Source organism: Myotis nattereri (assembly GCF_964212035.1).
Source record: "Myotis nattereri genome assembly, chromosome: 15".
In the NCBI taxonomy this organism is placed as follows: domain Eukaryota; kingdom Metazoa; phylum Chordata; class Mammalia; order Chiroptera; family Vespertilionidae; genus Myotis; species Myotis nattereri.
In genome coordinates, this window is record NC_138090.1 from 57313791 (window position 1) to 57326941 (window position 13151).

Genomic DNA, 13151 nt, shown 5'->3' on the forward strand with positions numbered 1-13151 from the left:
GTGGCAGGATGGGGGCAGCAAACCAGAAAAAGCTCCTGTACTGAGAACCCACACCCCCCCCCCCCACCCCCCACATGCACCCTGTGCCTGTCCTCCTCCCAATCGCCCAACTCAAAGGGCCATCCACGTCCTGCTGCCATTGTGGCCTCAGGGGCTCAGGCAGGGCAGGCTCCTGCCTGTGTTCTTTGTTCCCAGGAAGAGAGACCCGAAGCTTCCCAAACACTCAGCTCAGCTCTGCACGAGGCCCGCGACCAGCTCCCGACACAGCCTCCCCCGCGGGTGTTTATGGGATGAAGGCAACGCCAGCGCCTGCATGCGGCCCTGGCGTGGGAGGGGGGTCCTGTGCCTGGGGTTCCTCCAGTCTCCCGGGGACTCCAGTTTGGGGACCTGCTCTCCGAGTCCGAAAGAAGACGCTCCAGAGACGGTGAGGGTGGGGGGTCGGGGACAGTGAGGGTCGGGGTCACGCCCCCCCCCCCCCCGTGGTCGCACCAGCACTTCCGCAGCCGCGGGACCGGGGAGGGGGCTGGCCCCGGAGACACGGGGCCTCCATGGACGCGGCGTGCCCCGAGGGCCGGGACGCGCGCCGCCTGACCCCCCGCAGTCGGGGCAGCTGGTCTTCCGGGCGCCCCTCCCATCCCCTCCCCGTCACACCGGGGGTCACCCGCGAGCGCCTCGCGGTCCTGGCGGCGCGGGGCCGGGGCTGCAGGAGGACGGGCGCCCGCCCCCGGGCTGCGGGGCTGGGTCGGGAGGCGGGGAGGACGGGGAAGGCGCTCACCTCAGCCGGGCGCCTGGCCGCGGCCGCCGCCATCAGGCTCAGCCGGCGGAGCGGGCGGCGGCGGCGGGCGAGGGGGCGGTTCCCTCCCGCCCTGAAGCGGGTCCCTCGCGGGGTCTCCCTCGCCTCTGTGCGGCGCGGAGAACGACTCCCGGCAATTCAGACGCGGCAGCTGGGTCCTGACTGAGGGGGGCACCGGAAAGTCCTACAAACCAGTCCCAGAGCAGCTAACGCGACTGCCGAGGCAGTAGCCGGAAGTACCGCCCTCCCGTACTGCGTCAACCGCGGGAGCTCCTCTCTCCTACCTTCTTATTGGATAGCGATGCTGCCGCTCCACTCTACGCATTCTGGGAAATGTAGTCCCTTCCCACAACGCGGGAAACGCAGGGGGAAAAGGGCTTATTCTGCAAAAGCACTCAAGTTCAGCTGGGAGATGGGTGGGACGAGGCATAGGTGGGCTTTGCCTCCTCTTTATTTTTATTTTTAATATGTTTTTATTTATTTTCAGAGCGGAAGGGAGAGGGAGCGAGAGAGAGAAACATCAATGATGAAAATCATTGATCAGCTGCCTCCTGCACGCCCCGCACTGGGGATTCAGCCGCAGCGCCCTCTGGTGCCCTATTGAAATCAAACCGGGATGTCCAGGTTCATAGTTTGATGCTCAACCACTGAACAACACGGGCCAAGCTTTCCTAAACATTTTTTAAAAATATTTTTTATTGATTTTTTACAGAGAGGAAGGGAGAGGGGCAGAGAGTCAGAAACATCGATCAGCTGCCTCCTGCACGCCCCCCACTGGGGATTTGCCTGCAACTGAGGTACATGCCCTTGACTGGAGTCGAACTGAGACCCTTCAGTCCACAGTCCAACGCTCTATCCACTGAGCCACACCGGTCAAGGCCCCTTTTCTTTGTTTTCATTGTTGTTTTTTCTCCTCCTCCTCCTCCTCCTCCTCCTCCTCCTCCTCCTCCTCCTCCTCCTCCTCCTCCCTCTCCTCTTTCTTCTTCAAGGGCCCCTTCCTGGTCCTACTTCCATGAGCGGCCGTGAGGAGGTGGAAATGGGAGGGCAACCAGGCAGCGTGGGGAGGGGTTATCTTCATAACTTTCCATTCATAGACAGAAGGAACCAGACAAGCACAGAGTCCCTACTGTGGTTAGAAGTTGGCAGCTTGGGAAAGGGGCGCTTGGGGGGCGGGGCGGGACAGGACAGGTTGCAAGTAGGTGTGTCAATAAAAACAATACAGCCCCTCTCCGAAACTGGGGGCCTGGGGTGGGGGACTTGGTCTGTTTCCACCCAAGAGGAATCAGAAGATCAGATGCGTGTTGGGGGTCCAGAACCGTCAGGCATGGAGGGAGGAGGAAGGCCCAGAGGTGGGGGCCTATTTGGCAGCTGGGTGAAGGGACTGCCCTCGCCCTGCTGGGATCCCCCCAGCCCTCAGTCTGTTAGGAGGGGGGCAGCCTGCAACCCCAACAGGCAGGTGTGGGGCTGCCAGATGCTCCAGGCAGGGGCAGGAGGGGCTCACAAAGACTCTACCTCCAGGGAGAGGCCACCTCTGCCCCTGCTTCCCTGCAAGAGGGCAAGTCCTCGACCTCCTGGGAGCAGTTTGCTTGTCATTCATGCTCGATCCCCATAAGCTTCTTCCTGGCAGCCTGAGGGCTGGCATGGGTCATCTTGTTCATAAGGGGTGCAGACTTGGAGCCCAGAAGATAAACCCCAGGTCCCTGTGCTCTCCTCGGTCTCCTAGGCTGCCTCACAGAGGGCCCAGCGGCAGCATTTTGAGGAAGGTGGCGGACGGGTCGTCTCCTGTCTGGCCCAAAGCACCCACCAGGACCTCCTCGCCCTCCTCCAGGATGACGGTTGTGGGAGACCTGTTGTAAGCTGACACGGTCCTTGCACCCGAAGGGGCTAGCAAGGCTGGGACCCTTACCCACACACGTTTCCCAGACTTGTTTGGATGGCGGTTATCAGTAGAATGAGAGCAACCTTTGTAGAATGAGAACAGCCTTTCATAGCTTACCAAGAAGTCTGTAACTATTTACAGAGATTTGCTGTACCGAGAATTTGTCCTTCTGCTCTGTCTCTCCCTTAGAGATTAAGAGGAACAAAGAATACATTCCTCTTGACGGACATCCTATTCAGTGTCTTGTGTATAAATAGCCTCGCGTGGTTAATAAACTTGCTGCAGATCCTCGATTGAGCTGTAGTCCTCCCGATCCCGCTCTCCTGTTTTTCTTTCTTTTCTCAATTCCCACCTCCCCACCTCAGCCCGGCTCAACCTGTCAGGCTGGCCCTGACAGATGGTCTTCTCAACTTCGCCTCTGCGGGTGTGGAGGTCAGACGCGCCTTCATGTCCCTCAAATGTAATGACTCCATCACGGATGGCCACACCAGAGGCCACGCTTCCGAAAGCCGAAAATGACACCAAGAGCCTGGAAAGATGAGAGATTCGAGCTGCTGCAGCCGCTGCCAGGACGACTCTCTCCTCACCTTGTAAGGGTCCCCACCTGACCTGCAACCAGGGCAGCACCAAGAAGCAGCAGCAGCTCATCCCAGGCTGAGCCCCTGAACCTGCGCTCGGGCCCCCTTTTCCCTGATTGTCCAGAGAGCTAACCGCAGCCCCGCTCTGGCTCCCTCGTTTCCCAGTGTTCCTAGAGCCCTGGGAGCCCCGCTCTGCTGCTGCTTGCTCTATCCTGATCCCTTCCTTTTATCACTATCCCCAGCTTCAATAAACGTTCCCTCAAAACCTCCCGAATTCACGTTGTGAAATCTTTTCAGCGTGAAGTCAAGAATCAGACACTACAGGCCAACCTGAGGCTGACCCGCTGCAGGCTGCTTCCTGTCCCCGAACGCAGTTATGCCTGGGGAACCCTCTATAAACACCGGCCAAGGCCTGGTTTTCCTTAGAAAAATTGAAAGAAAGCGAGAGGGCCCACACTCACATGGATGTTGTTGAGTCAATTCAATCTTAACACTATTCTTCTCCTTTAAGTGTTTTTATTGATTTTTAGAGAGATGGGGAGAGTGAGAAACAGCCATGATGAGAGAACCACTGATCATCTGCCTCCTTTACGGCCCCTACTAGGATCTAGTCCCCAACCTGGGCAGGTGCCCTGACCAGGAATTGCCCTCAGGACCCTTCAGTCAGCAGGCTGACACTCTGAGCCAGACCAGCCAGGGCAAGGGAGCTGTCTTCAATGAGAAACTGTTGTTGCCAGAAGGAGAGTACGTGAGCCCGTTTTACATGTTTGTGGAGCCTGGCCCGCATGGCTCAGTGGTTGAGCGTCCACCTATGAACCAGGAGGTCTCGGTTGGATTCCCGGTCAGGGCACAGGCCTGGGTTTAAGGCTCAATCTCCAGTGGGAGTCATATAGGAGGTAGCCAATCAATGAATGATTCTCTCTCATCATTGATGTTTCTCCCCTTTCCCTTCTCGCTGGCTGTGTACCGCTCCCTCTCTGAAGTTTGTAGGAGACTCCCTTAGGACCTAACCTGACCAGAATGTCCCTGAGATGGTGCTCACCTTCACATCCCCCTTAGTGAGAAGGTCCAATGCCCCCGCAGACAAGGAGTGTGTGTGGAGATGGTCCCTCACTCCTGCCCAGGGGCTGTAGGCCTGGTGTTAGAGCTGGAGCCAGAGGGCAAGGATGCCACCAGACACTCCTCACAGGCTGAGTTTATCCAATCACAGGCTTGAATCTCATCTCGGACCGAGGGCCTATAAAAGGCAGGAGCCTTGGGAAGCACATCAGAGGCCCCAGCGCTGACAGCCAAGCCCCAGAGCAGCTCAGCGTTGGACCAGGATCACCCAGCGTGAACGTCTGTGTCCACGAGGAGGTGAGTTTCAGGAAAGGAAGGCAACGTTTCCGTGTGTGTTTGTGTGTGTGTGTGTGTGTGTGTGTGTGAGTGTGCGCACACAGGCATGTGCATGTGGGCTGGGCTGTGAGGACAGGGTCCCCAGGGACACAGAGAGGGCGTCTCTCAGGCACTGGAAGGTCTGGGCTGGCTGTGGCTCTAGCTGGGCAGGAGCCGGCTGGACTGCAGGGGACCCCATCCAGGCAAGTCTGTGTGGCTGTTGTCCTGTTCATTGTATGTTTCTAGGAACTCATTTTCATGGCACCTTGGGAAAGTGTTGGTCCCTAGCATTTGGGTTGAGGATTGGGGTGAGGGTAGAAGCTGACACATAAAGAGTGACTGTCAGCCCTGACTGGTGTGGCTCAGTGGATAGAGTGTCTGCCTGCAGACTAAAGGGTCCTGGGTTCGATTCCAGTCAAGGACATGTACCTTGGTTGTGGGCTCGATCCCCAGTAGGGGGCGTGCTGGAGGCAGCCAACCAATGATTCGCTTTCATCAGTGATGTTTCTAGCTCTCCCTTCCCCTCTGAAATAAAAAATATTTTTTTAAAAAAGGAACCACCTGAACTCAGTGGAAGTCTGTCTTCTTTCACCTCAGAGGCTAAGAGAATCAATATTACGGACCTCAGAAAAATCACACACTATTACTGTCACTGTCATGATCATCATCTCACTTTTACTTAAGGACTGAAATCTGAGGATCTCTCAATAAAGTCATTTCTTTATTTCAATAAACCTAGGTTAGTCTTGGAGGGATAAATTTCCCATGGGAGAAGGTGATTCTGAGGGACTTCTACAAAATTTTAAGACCCTGGAGTGAAGAGGGCCATGGTGAACTAGACACTGCTTTACGAAGAAACACCCACGTTTCTAATGTCTAAGAACACGGCCAGTGACACAGGAAGCACGAGTCAAACAACTTGCAGAGCAAGTTCGCAGGCCGATGCTCTATCCACTGAGCCACACCAGTCATGGCTGACAGTCACTCTTTATGTATCAGCTTCTACCCTCACCCCAATCCTGCACTGGCCCTAACCGGTGTGGCTCAATGGAGAGAGCGTCAGCCTGCGGACTGAAAGGTCCCAGGTTCGATTCCTGTCAAGGGCATGTATCTTGCTTGCAGGCACAACCCCAGTAGGGGGTGTGCAGGAGGCAGCTAATCGATGTCTCTCTCTCATCGATGTTTCTAGCTCTCTATCCCTCTCCCCTCCTCTTTATAAAAACAAAACAGCAGAGCCTCCCCTGGAGACCACGTGGAGGCTGGTGTGGGGTTTCTGTAGATGATTTCCTGAGCAGATGTACTGTACGTCTCAGGCTCATCTCAAACATTATTTCCTCTATTGCATATCCTGCCCCATTATGGTGATCTCCGACCAGATACTTTGAAATTCCGGGGAAGTTTACCATCATTGCTGTCTCCTTGTAAATTTCTTCATCATGTTCCTCTGGAGACCTGTCCTGGTGGTGAGTATACTAAAGTAGCTTATAGATACACTGTTAATCATAAATAAGCAAACATATTTAAGCCACTGGATGTTTTACTTGCACTCAGTATTGTCAAATTCCCTCTGGGCAGGGATTTTGCTGAAGGTTCTGCACATCATCCCTTCAGAAGGCAGCCTGGGGATCCAGGCAAACTGTGAGGCCTCCTGAGGAGAAGGTTAAGTCCTTTCCGAGAGCCCACGGCCCAGCCACGACCCACTTTCTGATCCTCATTGTCCAAACCAGCCAAGGTGACCTCCCTTCAGCTCCCGAATGCTCAGGGCAGGCTCCGCACAGGAGCCTGTCACCTCTCCCAAAACATCCTCAGGGAGACCCCACTGACCAACCCTGGGCTCACTTTCCCCTGAGCTCCTATCACAGCTACCTGCCCCCTTGATTGTGGGCTGTCCTTCACTAGAACACCAAGTCCCAAGGGCAGGGGACTCTGTACTTCGAGTCTGGAACAGTCCAGCCCAACAGTGTCCACACCCTTGGTCCTTACAGGTCTCAGCTGTGGCCCCTCCATTCAGCCTGATTCAGGTTCTCATTACTAGCGCCTCCCCTCAGCCCTCCCACTCACGGACCTGCCCCATGTGCTGACAGATAACACCCCCACCAACCGTCCTAGGCCCCAACCTCTCAGCTCCATCAACCGTACACCCCAGCAGCCCACTATTCCTTCGGGGCCCAGGGTCCCTCACCTCACTGCAGGGGAAGGGCTCTGGTCTTCAGGCCCAATTTAGGGAGGTGGGCACACCAACCACAACACACCCTCTCCCCAGTGTGGTATCATGTTGAGTCCAAGACTCTCTTTCTAAAAATGCTTATATTGCAGAATTTCTTCAGCACTGCAAACACACAGCATCATTTCACTAGTCCATGCACCTCCAAGGCTGCCTGGGGTGGGGGAAGGCAGCTGAGGGGAGGATTTATTTTTAATAAAATCAAAATAGGAAATTACTCCCAAACATGCAAGAACAGAGACTGAACATCAGGGGGCCTCAGGGGTGGGTGTCGGGTGGCCAAAGGCAGGACTTTCCAAAGGCGAACTGATTTGGGGCCCAAAAATCAGGGGGCTTCTCCCAGACACAGAAGTAGGTTCTGTTGCAGCGGGCCAGGGGCCTGGGGACGGGCAGAGCAGGTTGGAGAGACTCTGGATGGAGACAGCAGAGCCTTGGAAGCTCCTCTCAGGCAGACACAGAACCCCAATCCCTCCCAGGGGCCTGCCTTGGGCTCCTCTCTGCCAGCTCCTGGGCAGGACACAGCGTGCCCAGGCAAAGGCAGGAGCATGAGGAAAGGTGGACTGTACAGAGACACGTCTCAGCGAAGCAGGGTGGATGGTCCTGTAAGGGAGGCAGGTGAGACAGAAACACAATAACGAGGCCTCCTACTCTAGCAGAAGCGGGGGGCCAGGGAGCAAACCTGTATAAATGAAACACAAAGTCACGTGGTCTTTATTTCAAGGCCTTGGGCAGTAACACAAAATAAGTCAATATTAGACAAACAGTGGTTTTCTGCCATTCTGCTGTCCCTTCACAGACAGTTTGGGATCCCCACCGTATCTGTTAATTCTACATGCTGACAAATCACAACTGTGCTTGCAAATCATCCCAGGCAGTGAATAGAACCAACAAAATTAAAGGTACAAAAGCAAAAACGCCGTTACAAATACATAAACCAGAGCAGTGCACAGCAAGCAGAGTGCAGGCTGGTAAACTGGAACCGGAAACAATCCATCACAGAATGAGGTGAGGAGCACAATGTCTCCGAAAGAGGTAGCATTTCTTGAGCTGAGGAAGGGGGCTCTGGACGAACCCTGGGTCAGGTCAATTCTCTAGAGAGTAAGGAATGAAGTTCCTGCCAAGAGCTCAGAGTATTCAAAACTTCCTCATACACAAGGGAGAACACAGAATTCCTCTTCCCTGAGCACACAGGGGTGGTGACTGGTGCACACTGTTCAGGTGAGGCAGGTGGTAGAGGAGGTCTCTTCAGCCACAAATACTCGCAGTGACATCAATGAGGTAAGAGTCCTTGGCAAGTTAGCAAGTGCAATGCAGCTCCTTCAAGCCTCACTTTTACCTCTGGTAAATGAGGAATCTAGCAGACTGTATGTTCAGTAAAAGGCGTTTATATTCAGGTAAATGGGTCTGAGTCTCCTTAGTGTTGTACAGTAAAAAAGATGAAAGATAAAACATTCTCTGCACATTTAAGGCTTTTCTCCAGTGTGACCTCTCAGATGTCTGAGGAGGCTAGGTTTGTAGCGAAAACATTTCCCACATTCACTGCACTCATGAGGCTTTTCTCCAGTGTGACTTCTGTGGTGGTCCACGAGCTTGGATTTTTGGCTGAAGGCCTTCCCACAATCACTACACTCATATGGCTTTTCTCCCGTGTGAGTTCTCTTGTGGTAAAGGAGGTGACTACCGCTCTTAAAAGATTTTCCACATTCACTACACTCATAAGGTTTCTCACCAGTGTGATGTCTCCTATGTAGAGTAAGTGAATTGCCATGCCTGAAGGACTTTCCACAGTCACTACACTCATACGGCTTTTCTCCGGTATGAACTCGGTGGTGTTGAATGAGGGTAAACTTTTGCCTAAAGGACTTCCCACAATCAGTACAATGAAAAGGTTTCTCACCAGTGTGAACTCTCTGGTGTTGGGTGAGGTGACAGCTTTGGTGGAAGGACTTTCCACAATCAGTACACTCATAGGGCTTTTGTCCAGTGTGAAGTCTAAGGTGTACAGTAAAGCAGGACCTTTGATGGAAGACCTTCCCACAGTCACTACACTCATAAGAATTTTCTCTTCTGTGACCTCTCTGATGATACGTGAGAGCTGAGGATTGCCGGAATGACTTTCCACAATCAGTACACGCATACGGCTTTTCTCCAGTGTGAAGTCTGTAGTGTTTAACAAAGGTTAACTTTTCTCTGAAGGCCTTCCCACAATCACTGCACACGAAAGGCTTCTCCCCAGTGTGAATCCTCTTGTGTTGACTGAGGTCAGAGCTCTGATTGAAGGCCTTCCCACAATCACTATCCTCATACGGGTTTTCTCCAGTGTGAACGCTTCTATGTCGATTGAGGTTAAAGATACGGCTAAAAACTTTCCCACATTTGTTACACTCATGACTATTTTCTCCAGAGCAGACCGCCTGATGTTGTACAAATTTCCATTTGTGGCTGGCAGATTTTTCACCTTCACTCCATTGGTGATGCCTTTTTCTATTGAGAAATTCCTGTGAAATCTCAATGCCACTGTGTGGCTCCTCAGTGTCAAGATGGGCCTGGTGCTGGAGAAGCTCTGAGATGGCTGGGAAATCTTCCCCAACCTCCCTACTGGATGAAGGCACCCAAGATGAGTAGAAGCTGCACCTGGTAACAGACAAGGCCCTGTAAACAGCTTCTTTCCAGGGCTTCTCTCCACTGGTTTCCCTCTGCTGCTGGTGAGGATTTGCACTCAAACAGAAGTCTCTCACACGTGCGTCACTGAAGAAGGCTTTCGACTCTAGGTATGCTGCCTGTGACTCAGTCAGGTGCAGAATATCTTGTAACACAGAGAAGCACCGCTTACACAGATGGGTCCTCTGGGTTGCTGGCCCTGTCTTAGGGGCCCTGACCTGTGACTCTCCTTGTTCAGATACGCTCTGCTCACAACAGGCCTCCTCATCTGTTTTATGCCGACAACCTGCAAAGACAGAAATGCTGAGGTGTGTTGACTGTGGTGACCAGGGAAATCCCATTGCAAAAGATGCACATAATACATGGGTTCCATGCAATTGTCCGAAAATAAGAGGTGCAGGAAGGATTAATAAGAGGCTTCTGTGAAGGTCTCATCCACCGAACATCACAAAACAGAAAAGACCTCACCAGAAATATGACACGACACATGGCAAGCAGCTCATGGAAGAGAAGCCAGACCTGCACTAAGGCTCTGCTAACAGCGCTCAGCAGGGCTTGTGTGCTGGTGAAGGGGGCAAGCTGTGCATGAAGTTGGTAAAGTTGTATTCCAAGTAAAATTCAATAAACCAGTACCTGGTGTCAAACACTACCGAAGCATGAATGTGCACCTAACAACACATAACAGTGTCGGTCAATGTTAAAGAATAATGCAGAGCCCAGCTGGCGTGGCTCAGTGGTTGAGTGCCTCCTAGGAACTAGGAGGTCCCGGTTTAATTCCCAGTCAGGGCACATGCCTGGGTTGCGAGCTCGATCCCCAGTAGGGGACATGCCGGAGGCAGCCGATCAATGATGTTTCATCATTGATGTTTCTATCCTTCTCTTTCACTTTCTCTCTGAAATCAAGAAAAATATATTTAAAAAAAAAAAAGAATAATGCAGAGGCAGCAGTGCAGAGGAACAGGTGATGCAAAAAGTCTAAAAGGTGAAGGTAGCCAGAAGTCAGGAAGTCAGAGAATAAATGACAAGTTGGCAAAGTGTCAGGTAGGGAAAGGAAAGGAAGAAATGAGACATGGCCAGTGGCACTTGCATCTAAACATTGCTGGACACCAGGATGTCCCTGGTATGATCTGAACACAGCCCATGTGGCATACCTTCCCCCAGTGACCACTAAGCAAGGCCCAGCCTCCTGAGATCATGTTGCATGTTCACCCTGTGAAAAAACAGGGTTCTCCCTGCACCTTCTACTGCACAGAACGTCAAACCTAAATATTCTGAGTATTAGTGAAGGACAACAGAGGTGAGCAGCCAGCACTGGCCTTGACCAACACAGGTTGCATAGTATTCAGGGAACAGAATATTACAAACAATTGAAGGAGGGTTTTACAAGAACAGCCCATGGATCATGTAAGTAAAGACCATTGCCCCAGATGTTTTGGCTCAAGTGTATAGAGCATCTGCCTGTGGACTGAAGGGTCCCAGGTTCGAATCTGCCCCAGGGTACATGCCCGGGTTGCATGCTCAGTCCCCAGTAGGTGTGCAAGAGGCAGCCAATCAGTGATTCTCTATCATCATTGATGTTTCTATCTCTCTCTTCCTTCATCTCTAAAATCAATAAAAATATATTGGGGGGTGTTGGGGGGGAGACCATAACTTGGCACAGGCCGTCACAAAGAGCCTTTAGCTGAGGAAGGGGCAGAAATGGAAGCCATTGGGTGGACACCATCACTGCACCGTGAAGAGGTTGTGCGAGGTGGCACCCAGGAAGCTCTCTGCAAGACTCCTGACTCCCAGGCACTTCCTGCACTTTTGGAAGCAACTTGTGTTATGGATGTTCCTGGGGTCCATTGGACAGGCTCTCCACACAGCTCACCACTGGCAGCCACAGCACATTTAACAAGAATGTGGGGGAATTAGCAGAGCCCCTCCTGTGGACTGGCTTGGGAGGGAGAAAGCTACATCTGGAGAATAAAGAGAAAAGTGGGCATCAACTCAGGACACTGGGAGAATGTGAAGGTCTTACCTACAGATGAGACAAGCGCAAACGCTTCCAGCATCACCTCGCAGTACAGAAATCTCTGAGGCTCATCAAGGAGCCCCCACTCCTCCTGAGAGAAGACAATGGCCACGTCCCCGAAGTCCATATCCTGTCACAATGGAGAGTTCATTCCATGATCAGCTTCTCTCCTAAGATTCCAAGTCTGTCATCGGCCCCACCCACCACATCCACTGCTCCCTCTGCTCCCACATTAGAGAAGACACAGGCCTTTGTCCCATCCAAGTCCTTCTCTCCTTATATTCCTACTGACACTGTCTTCCCACAACAATAGGGCAGATGGGCATATAGATGACACCTGGGCTCTGGGACTCACAGGGAGGCCACACTGCCCCTTGTCAGTAACAGTGATTCCATCAACGTAGTTTAGGGAGAGATGTTGGCCACAGGGAGAGTGTGAGTGATTTGACAATGCCCTTGTCAGGCAATAATATGCTTGGAGTCCCACAGGTTGTAACTCAAAGACAGCAGAATCATGGCATCACCCCTCAGCCTTTCAACCCGAATTCCAGTTTGCTGAGGCCATCACTGTGCACTGCCTGCTGCACATAATTCTTTGAACCACATGCCTGCCACACAGCTTCATTCCCAGAGGCTAACTTCAAAGGTAACACCCATATGGGGTGACAGGGATGGTTTTATTTCCAAATCTTCTTTTTTTCCAAAATTGTAACTCATCACCTCTGTAATGTATTTCTCTCTCACCTTCTCCCTTCCCCGTGCCAGTAGAGACATTCAAGCCCAGGTGACACTGTTGTATGCTAGCTCATTCCTGTGTCATCCCTCAACAGCGACAGGCATGGTTGCACATACATGACATCTGAGCTCTGGGACTGGCACGCAGCACCACAACACCCCTCTTTTCAGGAAATTAGCCTAAAATCCCCCTTATTGTATGATCCAGACACCACCAGAAATGGACTCACCTTCATTCACCCTTACGTCATTATCAGGGCCCTGTGGCCATGAATTCACACTCCCTCTCCACCTGCACATGACTCCTTCTACCCCACCTCTCTCACACCTGCACTCCCACAGCCCCAGCCCCATAGGCATCTCCTTGGCCTTGTACTCATTACTCAGCAGGTGTGGTCCAGAGAATGCTTGCCAAATTCAAACAGGATCAAGTCCTGCCCAGACGCTGAGTCCACACTCATAGAGGCAGCCTGGAGTCCTGCTCTGAAGGCCTCTGTCTATGACTATTTTTTCCTTCAACCCCAATTGTTGAGAACCACATCAGATCTCAGATTCCCACAGCCCACCTCCCCTGGTGCTGCACTTGATGTCCCTTCAGGAGTCACAGCCAACATCTCTCCCCTTACCCGTCACTCAAGTCCCAGTCCCATGGGTCTCACAGGTGACCACTCAAGAGTCTAAGCTGACCTAGTTGATGTGGCTCAGTGGATAGAGCATTGTCCTGAGGAATGAAGGCTCCCATGTTCGATTCCAGGTCAGGTTAGATCCCCAGTAGGGGGCATGCAGGAGGCAGCTAATCAAAGATTTTCTTTCATCAATGATGTTTCTATCTCTCCCTCCCTCTCTGAAATCAATAATAATAATAATAATCATATATACACACACACACACAC

General features: G+C 52.4%; 1 protein-coding gene across 1 annotated transcript; it reads right to left on the minus strand.

Moving 5' to 3' along the window:
* Nucleotides 1–7530: 7530 nt before the first annotated feature.
* On the minus strand, nucleotides 7531–12279 carry LOC308530545 (uncharacterized protein). Its single transcript, XM_081107265.1, has 2 exons — nucleotides 11530–12279; nucleotides 7531–9795 (listed from the first exon to the last, which is right to left on the minus strand). Exons 1-2 carry the CDS (start codon nucleotides 11648–11650, stop codon nucleotides 8312–8314), a joined length of 1605 nt encoding a protein of 534 aa, XP_080963391.1. The 5' UTR covers nucleotides 11651–12279; the 3' UTR covers nucleotides 7531–8311.
* Between the last annotated feature and the right edge of the window lie 872 nt (nucleotides 12280–13151).

Bases quoted from the DNA above. Each gene is read 5' to 3' on its own strand.
- LOC308530545 (XM_081107265.1), bottom strand. From the start codon at position 11,650: ATGGACTTCGGGGACGTGGCCATTGTCTTCTCTCAGGAGGAGTGGGGG. The intron at 9,796-11,529 runs GTAAGACCTTCA...CTGTCTTTGCAG, and splicing joins TGCGCTTGTCTCATCTGTAG to GTTGTCGGCATAAAACAGAT.